The sequence below is a fragment of the Trachypithecus francoisi genome, unplaced genomic scaffold (genome assembly GCF_009764315.1).
Source record: "Trachypithecus francoisi isolate TF-2019V2 unplaced genomic scaffold, Tfra_2.0 Lachesis_group0, whole genome shotgun sequence".
NCBI lineage: Eukaryota > Metazoa > Chordata > Mammalia > Primates > Cercopithecidae > Trachypithecus > Trachypithecus francoisi.
In genome coordinates, this window is record NW_022681453.1 from 135,447,311 (window position 1) to 135,468,336 (window position 21,026).

General features: G+C 48.8%; 1 protein-coding gene across 3 annotated transcripts in view; it reads left to right on the forward strand.

Annotated features, from left to right (window-relative positions):
• DLEC1 (DLEC1 cilia and flagella associated protein) overlaps positions 1-21,026 on the forward strand; it is a 67,886-nt gene that overhangs the window by 26,547 nt on the left and 20,313 nt on the right. For all 3 annotated transcript variants that reach the window (XM_033212038.1, XM_033212039.1, XM_033212040.1), the window contains exons 7-19: positions 1,827-1,914; positions 2,771-2,944; positions 3,734-3,870; positions 5,759-5,851; positions 10,529-10,619; positions 11,397-11,559; positions 12,669-12,861; positions 13,677-13,735; positions 14,348-14,516; positions 14,961-15,054; positions 15,282-15,412; positions 15,519-15,677; positions 18,094-18,233. In XM_033212038.1, the coding sequence (XP_033067929.1) occupies positions 1,827-1,914; positions 2,771-2,944; positions 3,734-3,870; positions 5,759-5,851; positions 10,529-10,619; positions 11,397-11,559; positions 12,669-12,861; positions 13,677-13,735; positions 14,348-14,516; positions 14,961-15,054; positions 15,282-15,412; positions 15,519-15,677; positions 18,094-18,233 (1,691 nt within the window). The remainder of the gene's footprint in view (positions 1-1,826; positions 1,915-2,770; positions 2,945-3,733; positions 3,871-5,758; positions 5,852-10,528; positions 10,620-11,396; positions 11,560-12,668; positions 12,862-13,676; positions 13,736-14,347; positions 14,517-14,960; positions 15,055-15,281; positions 15,413-15,518; positions 15,678-18,093; positions 18,234-21,026) is intronic.

Here is a 21,026-nt window from a genome sequence, read left to right on the forward strand (position 1 = left end):
TCCTGATGTTTAACATGGGTTCTTTTCTATTTCCTAAGTGTCTCGGCTGGTTTGAGAAATAAAGGGAAAGAGCACAAGAGAGAGAAATTTAAAGCTGGGTGTCCGGGGCAGACATCACATGTCGGCAGGATCTGTGATGTTCCCAGAGTCGTAAAACCAGCAAGGTTTATTAGCGATTTTCAAAAGGGGAGGGAGTGCATCAATAGGATGTGGGTCACAGAGATCACATACTTCACAAGGTAATAAAATATCACAAAGCAAATGGAGGAAGGGTGAGATCACAGGACCACCAGATGAGGTGAAATTAAGATTGCTAATGAAGTTTCAGCACGCATTGTCATTGATAACATCTTATCAGGAAACAGGGTTTGAGAGCAGATTACCTGTCTGACCAGAATTAGGTGGGAATTTTCCTCGTCCTAATAAGCCTGGGAGCGCTACAGGAGACCCAGGCTGATTTCATCCCTTCGGCTTCGACCATAAAAGACTGGACGCCTTAAAAGGGGCCGTCTATAAGCCTACCTTCAGGGCGCATTCTCTTTCTCAGGGATATTCCTTGCTGAGAAAAAGAATTCAGCGATATTTCTCCTATTTGCTTATGAAAGAGGAGAAATACAGCTCTGTTCCATCCGGCTCACCGGTGGCCAGTTCAAAGTTACCTCTCTTGTTTCCTGAACATTGCTGTTATCCTGTTCTTATTTTAAGATGCCCAGATTTCATATTATTCAAAGACACACGCTCTACAAACAATTTGTGCAGTTGACACAATCACAGGGTGCTGAGGCGACCTTCATCCTCCTCAGCTTCCAAAGAAGATGATGGGATTGAGAGATTAAAGTAAAGACAGGCATAGGAAAACACAAGAGTATTGATTGGGGAAGTGATAAGTGTCCATGAAATCTTCACAATTTATGTTCTTCTGGTGCGGCTTCAGCCGGTCCCTCGGTTCAGGATCCCTGACTTCCCGCAACAGTGTACCTGTATTGCTGTGCTACACACGGTGTTGGGTGCCGTTGGAGGGTTAGGTCTAGACCTTGTCCTTGGTGGTCTCCCAATCTGGGGTGGGAGAAAAGAAAGTGGGGTTTAAAGGGGGTGAATGGGTTACATAAGAGGCCCAGTTACATCCTGACATAGAGGTGCGATAACACCCTTCGTGTCCATGGGAAGAATGGTTCAAAGAGATACGTGGTGAGGAAGATAGTAAGTAAGAGGTGAGGTGAGCAAAACTTTGGAACCAGATATCCTAGGCTCACACCTCACTGGTGCCTCTTTGAACTCCAGTTTCTTCAGCTGTGAGATAGAAACAGTTCCCACATTTTCTGGTTGTTGTGAGGTTGAGGAGGCACAGAGCAGATGCTCATAAACATTAGTTGTTATTTTAAACAATAGGTCAGATCTATTCCTGCCTTCATTTTTACCTTGCATTTTATTTATTTATTTTTAAAATTTTAAACTTTTTTTTTTTTTTTTTTTTTTTTTGTAGAGACAGAGTCTCTTCACGTTGTCCAGGCAGGTCTCAAACTTCTGACCTCAGCTGATCCACTTGCCCCAGCCTCCCAAAGTGCTGGGATTACAGGCGTGAGCCACCGCACCTGGCCTGTATTTTATTTTTTACTATGGAAACTTCCCAAAACAAACAAAAGTACATAGGATGGCGTAATGAATCCCCATGTACCCCTCAGCCAGCTTCGACCATTACCAACATGTGGCCAAGCCTGTTTCATTTCTACTTCTTCCCCCTTTCCATATTAGAGTAAATCCTGAACGTTGTATCATTTCATCCATAAGTGTTGGTGTCTAAAATAGATCATCTTACCTTTCAACAGATGGTAATCACGCTGCAGAACACCACCACGACCAGTCGCTACCTGCGAGTCCTCCCACCTTCCACGCCATACTTTGCTCTAGGACTGGGTAAGTTCAGCATCAGTAAGTTCAGTAATAGTAGTGGTAGTAGTAGTGGTGGTATTAGTAGTAGTGGTAGTAGTGGTAGTGGTGGTAGTAATGATGGTAGTAGTAGTGGTGGTATTAGTAGTAGTGGTAGTGGTGGTAGTAATGATGGTAGTAGTAGTGGTAGTAGTAGTGGTGGTGGTGGTGGTAATAGTAGTAGTAGCAGTAGCAGTAGTAGTGTAGATTGCCTCAAAGTCACTTGCTGAGCTTGCTAACAGTTGCTGACTCCTGCCCTGAGTCCAGAGCCCAGTCCAGACTCCTCCCATCAGCAGTCCCTGAGGGCCCTTCATGCTCCACCAGCAATGCGTCCTCAGAGCCTTGACAGCTCCATTCTTCTGACCACCTCCACACAGGCACTGGTGCTGCCATCTCCCCACTCCTTGTGCTGCCGCTCTCCTCAATCAGGCCCTCTCCATTCCTCACTTAAGTGCCGGCAGCAGCCCCCAGTCAGCCTTCCTACTTTAGTGTCACAGTGTTTGTCTCAAGAACAACTCTGATCATATTACCCCTGTTCAGAAATCTCAAAAGTTTATCTGCTGCCCACCATAGAAATTCTAAGCCATAGGGCCAGGCATGGCCCCGCCTGACCTTTCCGGATGGATAGGGTCATCTTCTCCCAGGCTCTGGCGTGCTTACCTGGAGTTACCACCCTTTCAGCCTGCTCCCGTTGCGTGCCCTTATCCTGCGGTCAGCACTGCTTTGGCCCAGAAGGCACTTACAGAGCCAGCCCCGGTCATGGCTGGGGCCTCTACCAGCTGAGCTCAAGCCCTGGTGGCTGGCTGCTCCCTGGATCCTCACTTGTCACTTTTGTCATGCACAGGGATGTTCCCAGGAAAAGGTGGAATGGTGGCTCCTGGAATGACCTGCCAGTACATTGTCCAGTTTTTTCCTGACTGCCTTGGGGATTTTGATGATTTTATTTTAGTGGAGACCCAGTCAGCTCACACACTTCTGATCCCCCTGCAGGCCCGGAGGCCACCCCCCGTGCTGACATGTGAGTGTGCATCGTATCTTCCCACAGATTCAGTTAAGGTTGGAGAGTCCCCATGAGGACTGCCTGCCTCTCACGTTCCCTTTGTAGCAGCACGCAGCTTGATTCTCTTGGGCAGGGGCCGTGGGTCCTACAGAGGAAACTGCTAGCAGCTTCTGTAGCTATCCACAGTGTCAAGCCATGATTGTCCTGCTTGCTTTTGGGTTTTCTCAGTGGAGGTTGACTCACAGCAGGAGAGGAGGCCAACAGTCCAGCTAACCCCACCATAGGTTTTGCTGACTTATGAATACCCCTGAGAGGACCTGTGCCACAGTGGGCAAGGAATAAGTGCCTGTGCACCCTGAGGAGTCCTAACAGGTGTTGTCCTCGTGGCTGTAGGGGTAGGCGTCCTTAGCAAAGCTGGCTTCAGCTGGGCTCCCTCAGTGACAAGCTTCTCCAACTGGGTATAAGCTGGAATTTGGGACTGTGATCCCCCTTACTTCTGCCATGGTCCTCAAGGGCCATGCTGGATGGCCCTGGCTGAGCATTAATCCACAATGGACACTGACTTCTGCTGCTCTAGCCAGGAGTGAGTAGAGTCCCATGGCACTATTGCCATGTGGCCAGCAGCAGCCTGGGCAGAGCCCAAGTGGGTGCAGGGTCAGGACATGTCCCCACTCATCCTCTCTGCGTAGGGTGCTGGGCTGGGACCAGCTGTCCTGATCTCTGGCTGGACCTCAGGAGAACCATGACAGTAGGGCCCATTCAGAGTGACCTGTTGTTTCTCTTGTGTATATTCTTCTGTGGATACAGTGTCACCGGTGTTGGACTGTGGTTACTGCCTCATTGGGGGAGTCAAGATGACCAGATTCATCTGCAAAAATGTGGGTTTCAGTGTTGGCAGGTTCTGCATTATTCCCAAAACAAGCTGGCCACCACTAAGTTTCAAGGTGAGTGATCACAGGTTGCTAACTGGAAAAATTACAAATCTATCAAAGGAAATAACCCCCAGAGGAACTTGCTAGAGTATACCTATGATTGGAAACACACAGAACGCAGAGTGTTGTAAACTCTCTATGCAACTGCCACAACCTGAATGAGAATGGATGTATAAGGGGACCAGTGTTACAGTCCTGGTTATGTCAGTAATACCCGTACCACAGCCGGGCGCAGTGGCTCACACCTGTAATCCAAGCACTTTGCGAGGCCGAGGCGGACGGATTGCGAGGTCAGGGTATCGAGACCATCCCGGCTAACACGGTGAAACCCTGTCTCTACTAAAAAAATACAAAAAATTAGCCAGGCGGGGTGGCACACGCCTGTAGTCCCAGCTATTCCGGAGGCTGAGGCAGGAGAATGGCGTGAACCCAGGAGGCGGAGCTTGCAGTGAGCCCAGACCGCACCACTGCACTCCAGCCTGGGCGACAAAGCGAGACTCTGTCTCAAAAAAAAAAATACAAAAAAAAACCTGTACCACGCTGGGCGAGCGGTACCACCTCTCTTATCCTTTAAGCCTTGGCTCAGATGTGACTGCATTCACTCATTCAGTCCTTCTTTATTGTAGCAAATGACTGAATAGTTCAGAGGTTACAAATTGGCTGCCCTTTGGCCAAATTCTGCTGGTATTTATTTGGCACAGCACTTAATATTTTTTGAGCCAACATTTAAAAATAAGGAGATTTGGCTGGGCTCAGTGGCTCACACCTGTAATCCCAGCACTTTGGGAGGCCGAGTTGGGCAGATCACCTGAGGTCAGGAGTTCAAGACCAGCGTGACCAGTATGGTGAAACACTGTCTCTACTAAAAATAAAAAATTAGCTGGGTGCGGTGGCATGCATCTGTAGTCCCAGCTACTCAGGAGGCTGAGGAAGGAGAATCACTGGAACCCGGGAGGTGGAGTTTGCAGTGAGCCAAGATCGTACCACTACATTCCAGCCTGGGTGACAGAGTGAGACTCTGTCTCCAAAAAAAAAAAAAAAAAAAAAGGAGATTTTACATAAAGTTCTACATTTCCAGTCCTTTGAAAAACTGGAAGATATGCAGGCCAGGGCCGGGATTCACTGTGAGCCTGTTGGCCAGGGCTGGGGGCAGGCCCTGTGTATCTTGTCCTGAGTGCCCTGCTCCACCAGTCCCAAGAGCATCCCAGCACTGACACTATCCATCAGCATGCTCACACCATTATTTTTCTCATAACAAAGATATTTATTTGTACCCAGAAAACAAGGGCTACATCCAGAGGACGGCATTTCAAGATGTTCCAAGAAAGACATTTCACCCTTTTCTGTTACTGACCAGGGTCTTGTAAGCATGGGTTTGTGTCCCTGGCATGCTAAATGGCTTCTTGTGTAGGCACTGGGGCTGCATCTCTCATGACTTAAGGGCTTGTAGCCAGGGGTGGGTCAGGGTTGGAGGCGGACACATATGCTAGTACCCATGACACAGGGTGTTACTGTAGGGAAAGGACAATGTGCTTTGGGAGCCCAGGGGAGGGCCTGCCCACTCAGCTCACCTCTTGAGTGAGACCTTCTCACATGCCTGTCACTTTGTGTCCCAATCTCTTGATGATGGTGTTCCTTGTACCTCCTGCCAGTGGTCAGCTCTTCACAGATGTTCTAAGACTTACTCTCCTTAACCTTCAGAACCTCACCTGGTACCTGGTGATGGCTGAGTAAATGCTTGCGGAATGAATAAGCCTCAGTTTCTGCATTACCACGTGACTGGATGATCCTTAAGTTCCTTCACATTGCAAAATGGATGTTTGAAGGAGAGAAGTTTGCAATCTGAATGCTGGCTTTTACAATTTCTTCCACACGGTTGTGTAATCTGCTTTTCTTTAAGGCCATTGCAACTGTCGGCTTTGTTGAACAACCTCCTTTTGGAATCCTGCCTTCGGTGTTTGAGCTGGCCCCGGGACATGCTGTATTAGTGGAGGTAGGTAATCAGACATTGGCATATATTTCCTCAACTGCTTGCATGCTTGCATTTGTCTCCATTTTCATGACTCAAGTGTCCAGTCCCATCCCATATGCCAGCCTTAGTGACTTCTGGGGAGACGCATATTCTTGCATTCTGTAGGGTGATGTCAGATGTCATTTGACTGTCTTATGAGCATTTTCACAAAGCAAATGCAGATAGCCCTAGCATTGCATCACAAACCTGAACCTTGCTAGTCCACACCTTTAGTCTGGGAGCCACCTCCACCAATGCCCAAGCTGCCTCCAAGATCTTCCCTTGGTTCTTCAGTCTCTACTGGGCCTTCCATCCCCCATGCCTCTCTATCATCTGGTACCTGATTTTTGTGGTTATTGTGGCTTTGTTCTCACTTTCCTGCTTCATCCCCAGTTTGTATGGTCAACAAGGCCCACCTCCCTTAGGCCTCATCCTGAACCTCTCAGAAGCTCTCAGCGGTCTGCCCCTGGCTATGGGCGTCTCCTTTCCTAACTGGACCCTTTTGCCGCCCCCCTTCAGCTGGTCACACCTGCTTGCTGGTCCCCAGAGGTGCCCATGAGAAATGGTGATGCTTCCTGTCCCTGTTGCGGCACACTGCCATTCTCCCCAACTCCTGGTCTAAGAGTCTAGTTCCACTGCATGTGACTGGGTGTGGGGCTGCCACAGACATGCTTGGCCTTTCACACTAGCCTGCCAAGGGAGGCACCTAACATTCAGGAGCAAAAACTGTCTGGCTTCTCGGGGGTGGATTTGGCTTATGCCATATCACCAGGTAGTGAGATCCAGCAGCCTTATTAGCTCTTAAACTCAACTGCACATTGCAATCACCTGAGAGACCTGGAAACAACACCAAGGCCCCACCCCTGAGGTTCTGAGTTCACTGGACTGGGCTGTGGCCTGGGTACAGGACTTCTAAAGTCCCCCAGGGAATGCTGGTGTGCAGCCAAGTTGGAGTTCGACTGCCATGCTCTCAGGAAGGGCTTCCTCTTATCAGCTGCTTTCCAGTTTCAAGCACCCAATGGGTTCTGGAGCCCTAGGATGTGGCTGTCTTATTCATGTCCCTGCTGATCTAATCCCTGATGAGAACCTAGTTCTTGGGATTGAGACTGAGCCAGTTCAAGGGCTTTGTCAGGCCTCATCAACTGCTGAGGGGCAGGTTGGGTCCACAAGGCCAAGTTCCCTATTCTCTTGGTGTAGTCCAGGCCTTGTCACAGGCTCATCAAAGCATTAAGGAATTGGAGCTGCTCTGCCCTGGACATCCCCCTCATCCCGTCCTCCTGGGATCTCCAAGTAAAGGAAGAGGGTAGCAGCAGGACTCTTAGGGGAGCAGCGAGGGAGCCAGGGGAGGCTTTCCCCTTTGCCTTTCTTGCGTATTTTGTTTATTGATTGTTTGGGGTTTTGTCTGTTCCAAAATGTATTCATAGTTCCAAATAAGAAATACATTTGCATGATTAAAAATTCAAAAGTTGGCTCAAGCCTGTAATCCCAGCACTTTGGGAGGCCGAGACAGGCGGATCACGAGGTCAGGAGATCGAGACCATCCTGGCTAACACGGTGAAACCTCGTCTCTACTAAAAAAAAATACAAAAAACTAGCCAGGCGAGGTGGCGGGCGCCTGTAGTCCCAGCTACTCGGGAGGCTGAGGCGGGAGAATGGCGTAAACCTGGGGGGCGGAGCTTACAGTGAGCTGATATGCGACCACTGCACTACAGCCTGGGTGACAGAGCGAGACTCCATCTCAAAAAATAAAAAATAAAAAATAAATTCAAAAGAGAGGCTGGGTGCAGTGGCTCAGGTCTGTACTCGTAGCACTTTGGGAGGCTAAAGCAAGAGAACTGCTTGAGTCTGGGAGTTAAAGACCAGCCTGGGCAACATAGTGACATACTGTCTGTATAGACAATTTTTAAAGTAAGAAATAAATTCAAAAGAGCCAGGTGTAGTGGCTCACGCCTATAATCTCAGAACTTTGGGAGGTCAAGATAGGAGGATCACTTGAGGCCAGGAGTTTGAGGTTACAGTGAACTGTGATTGAGCCACTGTACTCCAGCCTGGGCAACAGAGTGAAACCCTGTCTCTAAAAATAAATAAATAAAAATAAAGCATTCAAAAGATGCACATAGGTAAACAGTGAAATGCTCCCTTTCACCCCAGTTCCTCAGCCATCCAGAGGCCACACCTGGCCAGTTTTCTGAATGCCCTTCCAGAGATAGTCTATGCCCAATTAAGCAACTGCACATGTTTATTTCCCCATTTTTTTTTCTTCACACACAAAGTTGCCCACTCTATACTCTGTTCTCTGCTTTGTGTTTTCTACTTAACTCTATATCTTAGAGATCATTCTCATATGTTTTAATAACTGCATAGTATCCTACTGTGTGAATGGACCATAATTTATTTCAGCAGTGTCCTGCTGATGGACATGAAGAATTTTTTCTGATCTCTGGCTACAAATTATGTATAAATTATACATACATCACTCTGTCCAAGGATGAGTCTACCCACAGGATACAGTCCTTAAAGTAGATTTGCTGATCCAGGGCTTTATGCCCTCATAATTGCAATGCATGTTGCCAAAATCCTTACCATGTAGATTGTACCAAGTTATACTTTCAACAGCAATATGTAAGGGTGTCTGTTTCCTTACACCTTTGCCAATACAGTATAGTATCAAACTTAGAAACTGTTCATGGACATTGTATATTAAAACATACAGAAAAATAGAACAATGATCACCCATGTATTCATTACTCATCTTCAGCAATTATCAACTCTTGGCCAATCTAATTACATCTCTACCCCTCCATTTCCCTCAGCCAATCCCCACTCTGCTCTTCTAGATGATTTTGAAGAAAATCAAGACAAAATATCATTGCATGTATCAGAATGAAACTAGACCCATATCTCTCACTGTATACAAAAATTTACTTATTAATAAAATGGATTAAAGATTTAAATGTAAGACTTGAAAATATAAAACTCCTAGAAGAAAATGGGGGAAATCTGTATGACATTGGTCTGGGCAATGAATTTTTTGTATATGATTTCAAAAGCACTGGCAACAAAAGTGAAAATAGGGGCCAGGTTTGGTGGCTTCACACTTTGGGAGGTTGAGGTGGGAAGACTGCTTGAGCCCAGGAATTTGAGACCAGCCTGGGCAACATAAGGAGACCCCATCTCTAGAAAAAATTTTAAAAACTAGCCAGGTGTGGTGGCATGCCCCTGTGGTCTCAGCTGCTTGGGCAGCTGAAGTGGGAGGATCGCTTGAGCTCAAGTGTTAGAGGCTGCAGTGAGAAACGATCACACCACTGCACTCCAGCCTCAGTGACAGAGTGAGACCCTGTCTCAAAAAACAAAACAAACAAACAAAAAACATGAGTAGACAAATGGGATTACCTCAAACTAAAAAGCTTCTACACAGCAAAGGAAACAAGCAACAGAGTGAAGAGACAATCTGTGAAATGGGAGAAAATACTATCACATCTGAGGAGGGGTAAATTCCCAAAATAGATAAGGAACCTAACTCAATAGCAAGAAAACAACCTGCTTTTTCTAATGGGCAAAAGGCCAAATAGACATTCCTCAGAAGAAGACGTATAAATGGTCAACGAGTATATGAAAACATTCTCAACATAATTAATCATCAAGAAATGCAAATTAAAACCACAGTGAGCTCTCACCTGACACCCGTTAGATGGCTATTATCAGAAAGATGAAAGGTATGTGATGGCGAGGATGTGGAGAGAAGGGAACCATTGCCCACTGTTGATGGGAATGTAAATTAGTACAGCTGTTATGGAAAATAATACGGAGTTCCCTCAAAAAATTAAAAATAGAACTACCATGTGATTCAGCAGTCCTACTACTGGGTGTATATACAAATGAAATCTGGCTGGAGTGTAGTGATGTGATCATTGCTCACTGCAGCCTCTAACTCCTGGGCTCAAAAGATACCATTTAAAAGATATCCACACTCCTATGTTCATTGCATCATTCACGATAGGCAAGCTATGGAATCACCCAAAGTGCCTATTGATAGAGGATAAAGAAAATTGAGGTATATGTACACAATGGAATAACAGCCTTTCAAAAGAAGGAAATCCTGTCGTTTGCGACAACATGGGTAAGTCTGGAGGATATTATGTTAAGCCAAGCACAGAAAGACAAGTACTGCATGATTGCACCTATATGTTGAACCTTAAATAATTGAACTCATAAAAGCAGAGAGTAGAATGGTAGTTACAGGGGCTGGAAGTTGGGGGAATTGGGGAAAAAAATAGAAAACAAATCATTGCATTTATGACAGCTCACCTTCTGCTCTTTGCCAGTAATGAGGGGTAAAAAAGCCATTCTTCTGGATGGTTTTCATTGACATTTCTCTTATTATGAACGAGGGTATGTGTTGTCATTCATTTAAGGACCATTCGTATTTTAGTCTCTGTGAACTTTATCTTCATATCCTTTCAGCTTGCTCCCTGCTTTTCTCTGGGGTGGAGCCAGAGTCAAACACATGGCCTGAGGAGTAAGGTGGGAGGCGGCAGGGAGGGGAGCAGAGAGTGAAGAGCAAAGAAAGGGGTGTGTGTCTGAGAGGAGGAGGGGGGCAGGCAGGGAGGGCGGAAGCCCTTTAATGGGAGGTAACAGAACAACCCTTCTCTCCCCCAGGTTTTGTTTTGCCCAAAGAGCCTAGGAAAGGCAGAGCAGACCTTCATCATCGTGTGCGACAACTGCCAGATAAAGGAGCTGGTGACCATAGGTGGGCTTGAGTGCACTCCCAGGGGCAGGGCTGGAGGGGCTGCCCCAGCTCCAGGGGCCACTGACCGCACTAGCATTGGCAGCAGCCAAGCTGTTCTCTCTCTGTGTCAGGAGCGCACATTGAGAATGCTGCAACTTCCAGGTGCCAGAGTCTAGTTTTGGGCCCCTTGCTCTGGTCTGACTTTGGAGACCCAAGCCAGTGTGGCCTCCAAGACAGTCCAAGGAGCCTTCTAGCAAGAGACAGATGGAAACCTGGGGTGAAATCTTTCATTGTTTCATTTTGAAAGTCACTTTGATCTCCTTTGGGGAGTTGCCAGTGACTCACACATAAACAGCCAGGGCCACCTCTAGATTTCTGTAGGGTTAAAAGAGGCATCCTAGGAATTGCAACAAGATGCCCCGGTCGCTCCTCCCTCCCTCCCTCCCTCCCCCCTCCCTCCCTCCCTCCTTCCTTCCTCCCTCCCTCCCTCCTCCCTCCCTCCCTCCTTTCCTCCCTCCTTCCTTACTCCTTTCCTCCCTCCTTTTCTCCCTTCTCTCCCTTCCTCATTAATTGAGTGCCTGCTATATGCTAGGTTCTCAAAATCGCCTCCTTTTGGTCTTCAAAGATGTGAGAATGTTAACCTGTGTGCGGATATCCTCCTTTTCCCTCCAGTGTGGGCTTGCAAGAATCATGGTCAAGGCCAGCTGCATGTGGATGGAGGCATGGGTCCTGCAGCAGCCTTGGCCAGATTTCAGCCCTAGTGAGCCTTCACCAACTTCACTTACCCTACTTTGGCAGGAATTGGGCAGCTGATTGCTGTGGATCTGATCTATATTTCTGGTGAAAAAAGCCAACCAGACCCTGGAGAGCTCACAGACTTAACAGCCCAGCACTTCATACGATTTGAGCCTGAAAACCTTCGGTCCACGGCTAGGAAGCAGCTGATTATTAGAAATGCTACGTGGGTAACCCCTGTGTCTGCCCCAATACCCAACCCTTCTCCTTGCTTACCTGGCCCTGAGTCCCAGTGAGACAGGAGGTCCTTCCAAGGGCCTAGGGAAGACTGGGCACAGAATGGATATCCAGATTCAATTGAGGGATCCAGATTGACAGTCTATCATGGAAACCAGTAGCCACTCTTCGCTACTTACATTTAAATCAATTAAAATTAAATTAAGAGCTCACTTCCTCAGTGCCACGAGCCACATGTAGCTAGTGGCTGTCATATTGGACAGTGCAGATCTATGAGATCTCCATCCTTTCAGGAAGTTAGATTAGACAATGCTGACCCAAATCATCCTGGACCCTCCCTAGCCAGCCACAGTTTTCCAGAGAGGACATACCATGCCGTGTAGGGGAATCCATCCAAGTCCCAGGAGCAGACAGACTGTGGTCTGTGCGTTTCATTCTCCTTGCCATTTATTTCTTGACCCACCTCTGAGCACCACCATGACACCAGGACAAATCTCAGGGAGCCTCTCAACCAGGGCTGCCCTGGGGACCCCAGGCATTACACAGCACTCTGTCACCCAGGATAGCTGCAAGTCCTGCCCCTTCCATGCTGTGGAGTTGCCACTGTTCCTATTGGCAGCCAGTAGGCACATATCTTTCTGGACACAGTGTCCTGGGAGCCCACAGCAGGAAAGGCAGAGGGCAGGGATGGGGTTGATGTGGCAAACCTTGGAAACTCATGTGCTGAGAGACACTGCAGAAGATATTCCCAATATTAGGGGTGATGCATAGGCTCCTCCACTTTAATGACTGGAGCATGAATTCCTGACTTACCGTGTCCCCTGAGTCATGGTAGTTCCAACCTCCAGCTGCCATGGCTGGAAAGTGAGGGGCTCTCTTACATAGTCTCTGTCTTAGACTCCTTCACCCACCTGCAACCCCCCACCCGAATCCCCCCACCCCAGGCTCCTCCGTTGGAAGGGTGTGAAGGCTGACCTGGTCTCTTCCTGTTCCTAGGTCCTTTGCTGCTCCCACCTGGAGCAGGGCGGGGAGGCATGGGGTGGAGGCACCTGTTCCCAGCAGAACTGGGACATGGCCTTGGATGCATTGCCCCCACAGGCACGTGGAGCTGGCCTTCTACTGGCAGATCATGAAGCCCAACCTGCAGCCCCTCATGCCTGGAGAATCCTTTAGCATGGACAGCATCAAGTGCCACCCCGACAAGGAGACTGCCTTCTCCATCATGCCCAGGAAGGGGGTTCTCAGCCCCCACACAGACCACGAGTTCATCCTGAGCTTTTCTCCTCATGAGGTTCAAATGGTGTCATCTCAGTAGCCACACGTGGTTGGATTGTGTATTTAGACCCCCAACCTGTGTTCTTTAATCATACTGAAGCCACAGCTGGGCCCACTGAGGTGCCGTCCTGCCCAGGCCAGCACTTGGCTGAGTTGGGCTGGAGTACACACCTGGTGTGCGGGGCGAAGCAGCTCATTTTGTCTGGTCCTGATCCCAGACCCACCCTGTCTGCAGCAAGACCCTGGGCCAGTTTCCTCAGCTCTGGGTGTCTCCCACATGTCTACTATGGCAAAAAACATTACCATCCTCACCCATACCACAGCAGCCACTAGACAGAGTGAGGTGCAGGGACCTGAGGGCCAGGTTAGCACAGCGCTGGCCCCAACGTGGAGTGAAGCCCTGTGGGCCACAGTTAGGCTAGGGGGGAATTCAAGCTGGGCATGAAAAGGATGCTCCAGGGCCATTGTTAGTGGGTTTGGGGCTGAGATGTGTGATCCTGCCTCTAGTCCCAGCATCCAGCTGCCTCATTGTCTGTCCTGGGAAGGTGTGGTGCTTCAGACACATTGAGGGGCTTTGTCAGCATCAGGAAGGCCTTTCCTTTCCTTCTTGCCCCCAGGCCCAGCTGAGACAGGCCCGTGAGTCCTGGCTCATGTTCTGGCAGCAACTTCACTTTTCCTAAGGAGGGGAAGAGGCAGCAGGGAAGCATTCTTGGGTTTTCAGAAGGTCCTTCTAGGCTAAGGGGAGGAAGAATTCCTGCCATGCCCCAGCCTTCTCCAGGACAACCTGCTGGAACACGGTGGTGTTTTCAGGGCACTGTGTTTGCCTTGCAGCTGAGAGATTTTCACAGTGTGCTCCAGATGGTTCTAGAGGAAGTCCCAGAGCCTGTAAGGTGAGAGAAACTGGGCCCTGGATGAGAAGTGTTCAGCTGGGCCTTCCCCCACCTTGGGGGTTCTCCTGGGGAAGGTATCAGATGAGGGGAAGTGGGCAGCCTGGCCCCCGCAGGCTTTGGGGAGTGGGAGCATTTTTCTGTCTTGCCCTGCAACCCAGCCCTGCAATGGGCTGAGCACACTAAGCTCGCTAAACTCACTATGAGGCCACCCCAGGAACTTTGGAGGTGTGCCCCAGGCCCATTGCTGCTCTTGGGGAACCAAACGGGGGGATGGTGAGTGTGGAGGGAAGTCTTTGCCCCCACAGTGTAAACCTTCAGGCTGGGGCTCCAGCCAGCCCGGTGCAGAGATCCCAGGCTGGAGGCTGCAGAGTGGTCCCTGAAGGCAGCAGGGGAGTGCCCCTGTCCCAGTCCTTAGGCTAACCCACTGTCACAGCTATTGGTGCTCATCACCTTTCAGGCACTGGCTAATGCCTCTGATTTAGGGGACTCAGGAGCTGTGGGTTAGGGAGTGTTTTCTTTTCACAAGGCCAAACATGTGGGACAGGGGCAGGGACACGCTAGGACGTGCTTCCAGGTGTGTCGGCTCCTAGCTCATGGTGGGTTTGTGTTTAGTTCAGAAGCAGAGAACCTGGGGCACTCCTCCTACTCTGTGGATGATGTGATCGTCCTGGAAATCGAGGTGAAAGGCTCAGTAGAACCTTTCCAGGTTCTCTTAGAGCCATATGCCCTCATCATCCCAGGGGAGAACTACATTGGCATAAATGTGAAGAAGACTTTTAAGGTAGGTCATTGTCTCTCTCCTGCCTAGGCTGGCCAAGGCTGTGCTGACATGGGTGCGAGTGTAGGGAGGATGTAGCAGGAGGGACAGATGGCAGCAGCCACTGCATGAAGGCTAAGGCTGTTCTCAGGGCCTTGAACCCAACTTGACTTGCACAGATGTGTAGGCCAGGCATGGCTGTCTTATTTTATCAGCCTCCCAGAATCCTCTAAAAGTTAGGGCTATGGAACGCATTCCCGTCTTTGGTAGAATATGTCAGCCACGTGTACTGCAGTGTGGAGGGAGGGTGCTTTTGGATTGGGAGGCCCATCGCTTTGGGTGGCCAGGAATTAGCCAGGAAGTGTCATGTGGACTCTTTACGAGCCCACAACCCTACAGTCCTTCAGCAGGTACAGAATTGACATGAAGGGGCAGTAAATGGGCAGCCCGGTCTCGGGTGTCTTTCAGATGTGGAACAACAGCAAGTCACCCATCAGATACCTGTGGGGGAAGATCAGCGACTGCCACATCGTTGAAGTGGAGCCCGGCACGGGGGTCATAGGTACCCTGGGGACTGCAGGAGGGGTTGTGACCTGCTGGCTCAGGTAGAAATCTTCAGAGTTAAAGGGGCTTGTGCAGGGCTCTTGGTGTCCTGTGACTGCTCTGGCTGAGGCCTGGGATGTGAGGGAGATGAGAAGTCCTTGCAAGCCAGATGTCTGGGCCCAGCCATAGGAGGAAACTGCCCCTGCTTCTCCTCTCCGCCTCTCCCTTTCCCTCTCTCTCTCTCAGAGCCCAGTGAGGTCGGCGATTTTGAGTTGAACTTTACTGGGGGTGTCCCTGGCCCCACAAGCCAGGACCTGCTGTGTGAAATCGAAGACTCACCCTCGCCAGTGGTGTTACACATTGAGGCAGCCTTTAAGGTGCTGCAGGTGGAGCTGGGCAGCGGGGTGGGCCCAGGGAGGTGGCAGGGCTGGGACACAGAGCCATGCCCAGGTGGCCCAGTGACAGGCCCTCTGGGTGTCTCAGGGGCCTGCCCTCATCATCAACATCTCAGCCCTTCAGTTTGGTCTGCTCCGCCTGGGGCAGAAAGCCACAAACTCCATCCAGATCCGGAACGTCAGCCAGCTCCCAGCCACATGGCGTATGAAGGAGAGCCCAGTCTGCCTCCAAGAAAGGCCTGAGGATGTAAGTCAGGCACTGCTGGTTCCTCTGGTGCCCCCACAATGAGCCCGTTTAGCTTGCCCTGGTCAAACTTGCCCTGGTGCATTTAGATCAGAACTTCAAGGCTGGGGGAGGAAGAGCCTGCCTGGTGACTTCTGCCTGGTGGTGCCTCCAGTTCTCCCCATCGCTGAGGCAGCTCAGCTCCTCTCTACAGCCAAATGTAATCCCCCACCAACATTTCCTGTGCCTTTTGTTACAATCGGATTCAGAAATAGGGCATGGGTTTCTCTCTCATCAGAACCGCCGGAGGCAGGAAGAAATGGGCAGCTAGGTTGGGCAGGAAGCCTCCAAGGCTGCTGCTGCTCCGGCCACATTCCCACCTCCTCCCCACTCTCTGAAAGGTTCGGATCCTCCCAGAGATCAGCTACCAGATGGCATCTGGTCACAGGCTGGCAGCCCAAACCCAAGGCTCCAAAAAGAAAATTCAAGATTTATTTCCATTCAAATAGCACTTTTCTTTTCATGATAAAAGTAGAAAAAAAAAGCAGCTAAGTATTATCATAATCATATTTAAATGCAATGGGTGATCTGGAACAAGACAAAGTCACACAAAGCACCAGCTACTCACAAAGTGTCCACAGTGAGTCGTACATCACTGCGCCTTCACCACGGTATGGCTGCAGCTCCCTGGTGGACCACACATGTGAGACCCTGGCCATGTCTGTTTGGTGACTGCACTCTCCTTCTGGCTGCTTTCCACCAAGGTCCCCATCCTGCTTGCCCACTTGCCTTCCAAGTCAGAACACCGCACACTTCTCCTTCTATATTAGGGAGCCCAGGGAAGACAATCCAAGCCATGCATATACCTTATTTTGCTAATGTGCATTCCCTTTCTCCAGGGAAGTGGACTTTCCTTTCCATTCCGGGGAGGCCTCGCTCCTTTGCCTGATGGCCTATAGCTGGGCACTCTGAAACCTAGAGTTTATGACAGTGTGCATCGAATTGCCAACGCCATTGCCAAGCACCTGTTACACAGGCTTGGAGTTCAATGCTCTCCCCCTCAGGGCTCATTAATCTCCCACCATGGATCCTGAAACCACAGAAGACTAAGGCTGGGATGGGGCTGGGGGCAGGGTGGCATCAGTATCTTTAGTGTCCACGTTATGCTTAGCCAAGGCGTTTGAACCCTTTCTTCAAATGAAACTTTATGCAAAAGCCCAGTACATAGAATAAAGTGTGAATGCTGTAGCCACCCAGAGACCCCCTTGTTAGGCACCTCTGCCCCATCCTGCTTCTCCCCACATTCCAGTCCCCTGCACTTCCAGGGATTTCCTGGGATTTTCCAGAGCACAGTTGGAAGCTTACAGACCCCAGTCAGCCTCCTTATTTGATAGAGGAGAGACTGGAAGGGGCAGGGCTTCCCCAGAGTGTATGGCTGATGGGTAGCGTCATCATACCTGATCCCTCTTCTCTAGTTTCCAGTCTGTGGTGTTTTCCCACTGTGAAGAATAGTTGTGTTTTATAATGGAAATAATTGCCAATGTTATAGTATTGTAAGATGTCATAAGCAAGGCTGATGGGAATCCCGTCTCTACAGTTCTCTGCACTCTATTCTTTTGAGTTCTCAAAAGAGTGTTGGGAGTTGGGGTTTGTTAGATGGTCTCAGATTAGGGGACACAGAGCTGCTGAAACCCAACCCCAGATTACAGCCACCCCCCAGAGCTCTAGAGCTCCAAGGGAGATGCGCATGAGCAACAAAGACAAAATAAAGCAAAGTGGCTCCTTCCTTACAGGGACAAGTGTCCTCTCTCAGTCAGGGCAGGAAGAATGGAATGTAAAGAGCCCTCCCCAGATGGGGACACTTTTCTTCCTGCTCTTTCCCTTCCCCTCTCCCTTTGTGTGTGTGCCTGGCATGGGAGGAGGGGCAGACAGTGGGGCAGGGGGGTGGTAAATGACGCTGAACCTGCAGTGGGGGACAGAAGGAAGGGGTGGGGGAAAGACCATGTGGGTGCAAAGGAGAAATCTGTGGCCACAGCAGCCTCTCCCCACCCCCAAACTAGTGACCTGGTGGCTTTCCTCAGTTGAAGCTGCTCAGAGGGCCACCCCCCTAGTTTGGCTCACCAGCTCTCCTCTGGCTCCCTAGCTCTCCCCATTTTCCCTGGAGCACCTCCCTCCACCTTCTATCTCTCAGATCTGGGCCAGGGCATGGGGCCCTCTGGCTTACGTATTCCTTTACTTGGAGATTCGGTTTCTGTGCTCTTAATCCCGAGACTCTTGTGGCTCTGGTCCCCCACCTGCTTGCCTGTTTCTGGATCCCAGATGGTTCTTGGAAGAGCTGGGGCAGCTTAGGGGCGACCTTGGTTGGGCATGGCCAGCCCCCAGTTCCTCTGCAATTCCAAGTGTCCTCAATGCTCATCCTCCTGAGTGTTCTCCGGGGCAGGTGTCTCCCTTCGACATTGAGCCTTCAAGTGGCCAGCTTCACTCTCTGGGGGAGTGCAGGGTGGACATCACCTTGGAGGCCCGGCACTGCCAGCATCTGGAGACCGTCCTGGAGCTGGAGGTGGAAAATGGGGCCTGGAGGTAAGGGGGCCGTGGGAAGGGCCACTACAACAAACTCTATGCATATTTGTGGTGTATTTATCTATATTATATATTTATCTAGAGATGTTCTGGATTTAAAACTATTGAATCCAGAAAATTAGCATTCTATAAAATTTGTAAATTACAGAAAAGAAACTCAAAATGACCTGTAATCCATTCCCTAGAGATGATCCACTCATTATATTATGTATATATCTTTCTAGGGTGTGTGTACTAAAGGGATGTAAATTAGTATAACCACTTTCAAAACTACTTTAGCATTAGCTAGTGTTTGCCCTTCTGAGTATACTCCCAGGGAAATCCTTATACCTGCACAGTGGGAGATGTGTGCTCATGTAGGAATGCTCAGGCTGGACTGTTCCTACAGGATAAACTAGAAAAAAACACTGTCAACGGGAGAATGGACATTAAAAGAAGTGTGACATATTTAGATGAACACACACCATTATATTCTGGGAGGAACATGCTAGAGGTTTCAAAGATTTTAGTAGTAGTCCTTTTTTTCTTCTTTATTCTCCCTCCGCTCCCCCACTTCCCTCCTTCTCTCTCTTTCTAGTGGAAAACTTCTCACATATATAAAAACAAAGAGAATAGTGTAATAAACCCCCACATACTCTTTTCTCCCTTCAGTAATTGTCAACTCACTGTAAGTACTGTTTCATCCATATCCCCTATCTCCTTCTCCCTACTCCTTCCCAAATTATTTTCAAATAAAATATTCATTTTCCTGCTGGGCATGGTGGCTCACACTTGTAATCTTAGCACTTTGAGAGGCCGAGGCAGGCGGATCACGAGGTCAGGAGTTTGAGATCAGCCTGACCAATATGGTGAAACCCCGTCTCTACTAAAAATACAAAAATTAGCCAGGTGTGGTGGTGCTCGCCTGTAGTCCCAGCTACTTGGTAGGCTGAGGCAGAAGGATCACTTGAACCCTGGAGGCGGAGGTTGCAGTGAGCCAAGATCATGCCACTGCACTCCAGCCTGGGCAACAGAGCGAGACTCCATCTCAAAAAAAAAAAAAAAAAAAATATATATATATATATATGCACACACATACATTTTCTTAAGCTGGCTGGTGATAATATTTTGTTTCTGAAGTTGTGTGGAGGTAGTACATAGATGTTGTTTTATTATTAAACTATATATATGTTTAAACTGTATATATGTTTTATTCTCATTTTTGTGTATATTTGGTGTTTCATTGTAAAAACATTTAAATGCTCGTTTAAATATTTATGGATGTTCTTGAATTATCCTCCAAAAAGACTGTATCATTTTATACTTCTGCCTATAGTGTGTGAAACTAGCCACTACCCCACACTCTTACCATGACAATGTTGTCGGACTTTGTATACTTGACCATCTGACAGTTGACAGTTGTTGGAATGTCCTATCCTGTGATAACAAATACAGGTCTAGATATGAGTCTTTGCACTGGTCCTTCAAGGCACTTTGCGGGCATTAGATGTGAAGGCTAAGTCTGGCTGCTGCTCAGGGGAAGGGCTTTCTATTAAGTCTTTGCTTATTTCCTTTCCTTTTCTGTCTCTGTTCTTTCTCCTGAAAGGACCTTGTATTATCAGAATGTTTATAGTAGCAGGTGATGGAAACACAGACATTACCAACTTAGGCAAAAAAGAGGAAGCACTGGCTCATGTAACTGGGCATTCCCACCTTGCTGAATCCAAGGGCCCAACCCTTTCCCTTTGTCTGGTCTTCTGCTTTCTCTCTTTCTCTACCCTCTTTCCCACTTCCCTACCTCCATCCCAGTCCCAACACTCACATCTGCTGCTCTTTCTTTGTGGGTCTTTCTCTCCCCTGTCAACAAGGGCCCTTAGCACTCTGCCTCGGGGAGAGGCCACTTAGAGCTCCAGGCTCACACACTCCCAGCTTAACAACCTCTGAAAGCGAATCTGGCTCTTTCCAGAGATAGGCCCTGCTTGCTCTTGTGTGGGTTGTGTGCCCGCCCCTTCCCCTACTGGGTGGCAGGAGGATCTGTCTCCAGAAGCAGCAATCATGTTTTGAAATGTCAAGCTTTGTTGGTCTTGGGTCTTTCCTTTTCTATAATAATCTGTTATAGTCTTATCAATGCAGCAGCCTCTCAGATTCCCCCAAGAAAACTAATTTCTGTTTTCCCAGATGTTGGAGTGCTTCTCCTTTACTTTTTGAGCTTTCTTCTGCTTCTGTCCAGCCCCGTTTTTGAATGGAGGAGGAAATTGATTTGCATAAGGAGCTGGTGGTGTAAGTTTCTTCTGAGTAAAAGGGGGTAGATGTGGAGAGCACCCCTCTTCTAAGGGGTGAAGTACATGTGAGTCACCACCCTCAGAGCACACAGCTAGCCTGAATCCATCAGAGAAAGGGACCTTTGGGGAAAACAGCCCTAAACAAACAGTGGAGAAAACCCACACTGGCCAGCTACACAAATCAATCTGTGCCTTCATTCATAAATAAGAATGAAGGAATAGCATCTTTTTGGTTGTTTCTTCCTCGTGACAGTTGAGAGGTCCAGTGTTACTGCAGGCTCTGCCCTGGCCTCTCTCCAGCATGACACCTACAGTCTTCAGTGGGGGCAAATGCTGTGGCAGCCCAGTCTTTTTCTTAATTTTCAATTTTAATTTTTATTATTTGTACAAATGTATGGGGTACATGTGCAATTCTGTTACATGCATAGATTATATAGTGGTCAAGTCAGGGCTTTAGGGTATCCATCACCCAAATAGCATACATTGTACCCATGAACGAATTTCTCATCACCCATTTCGCTTCTACGCCCTC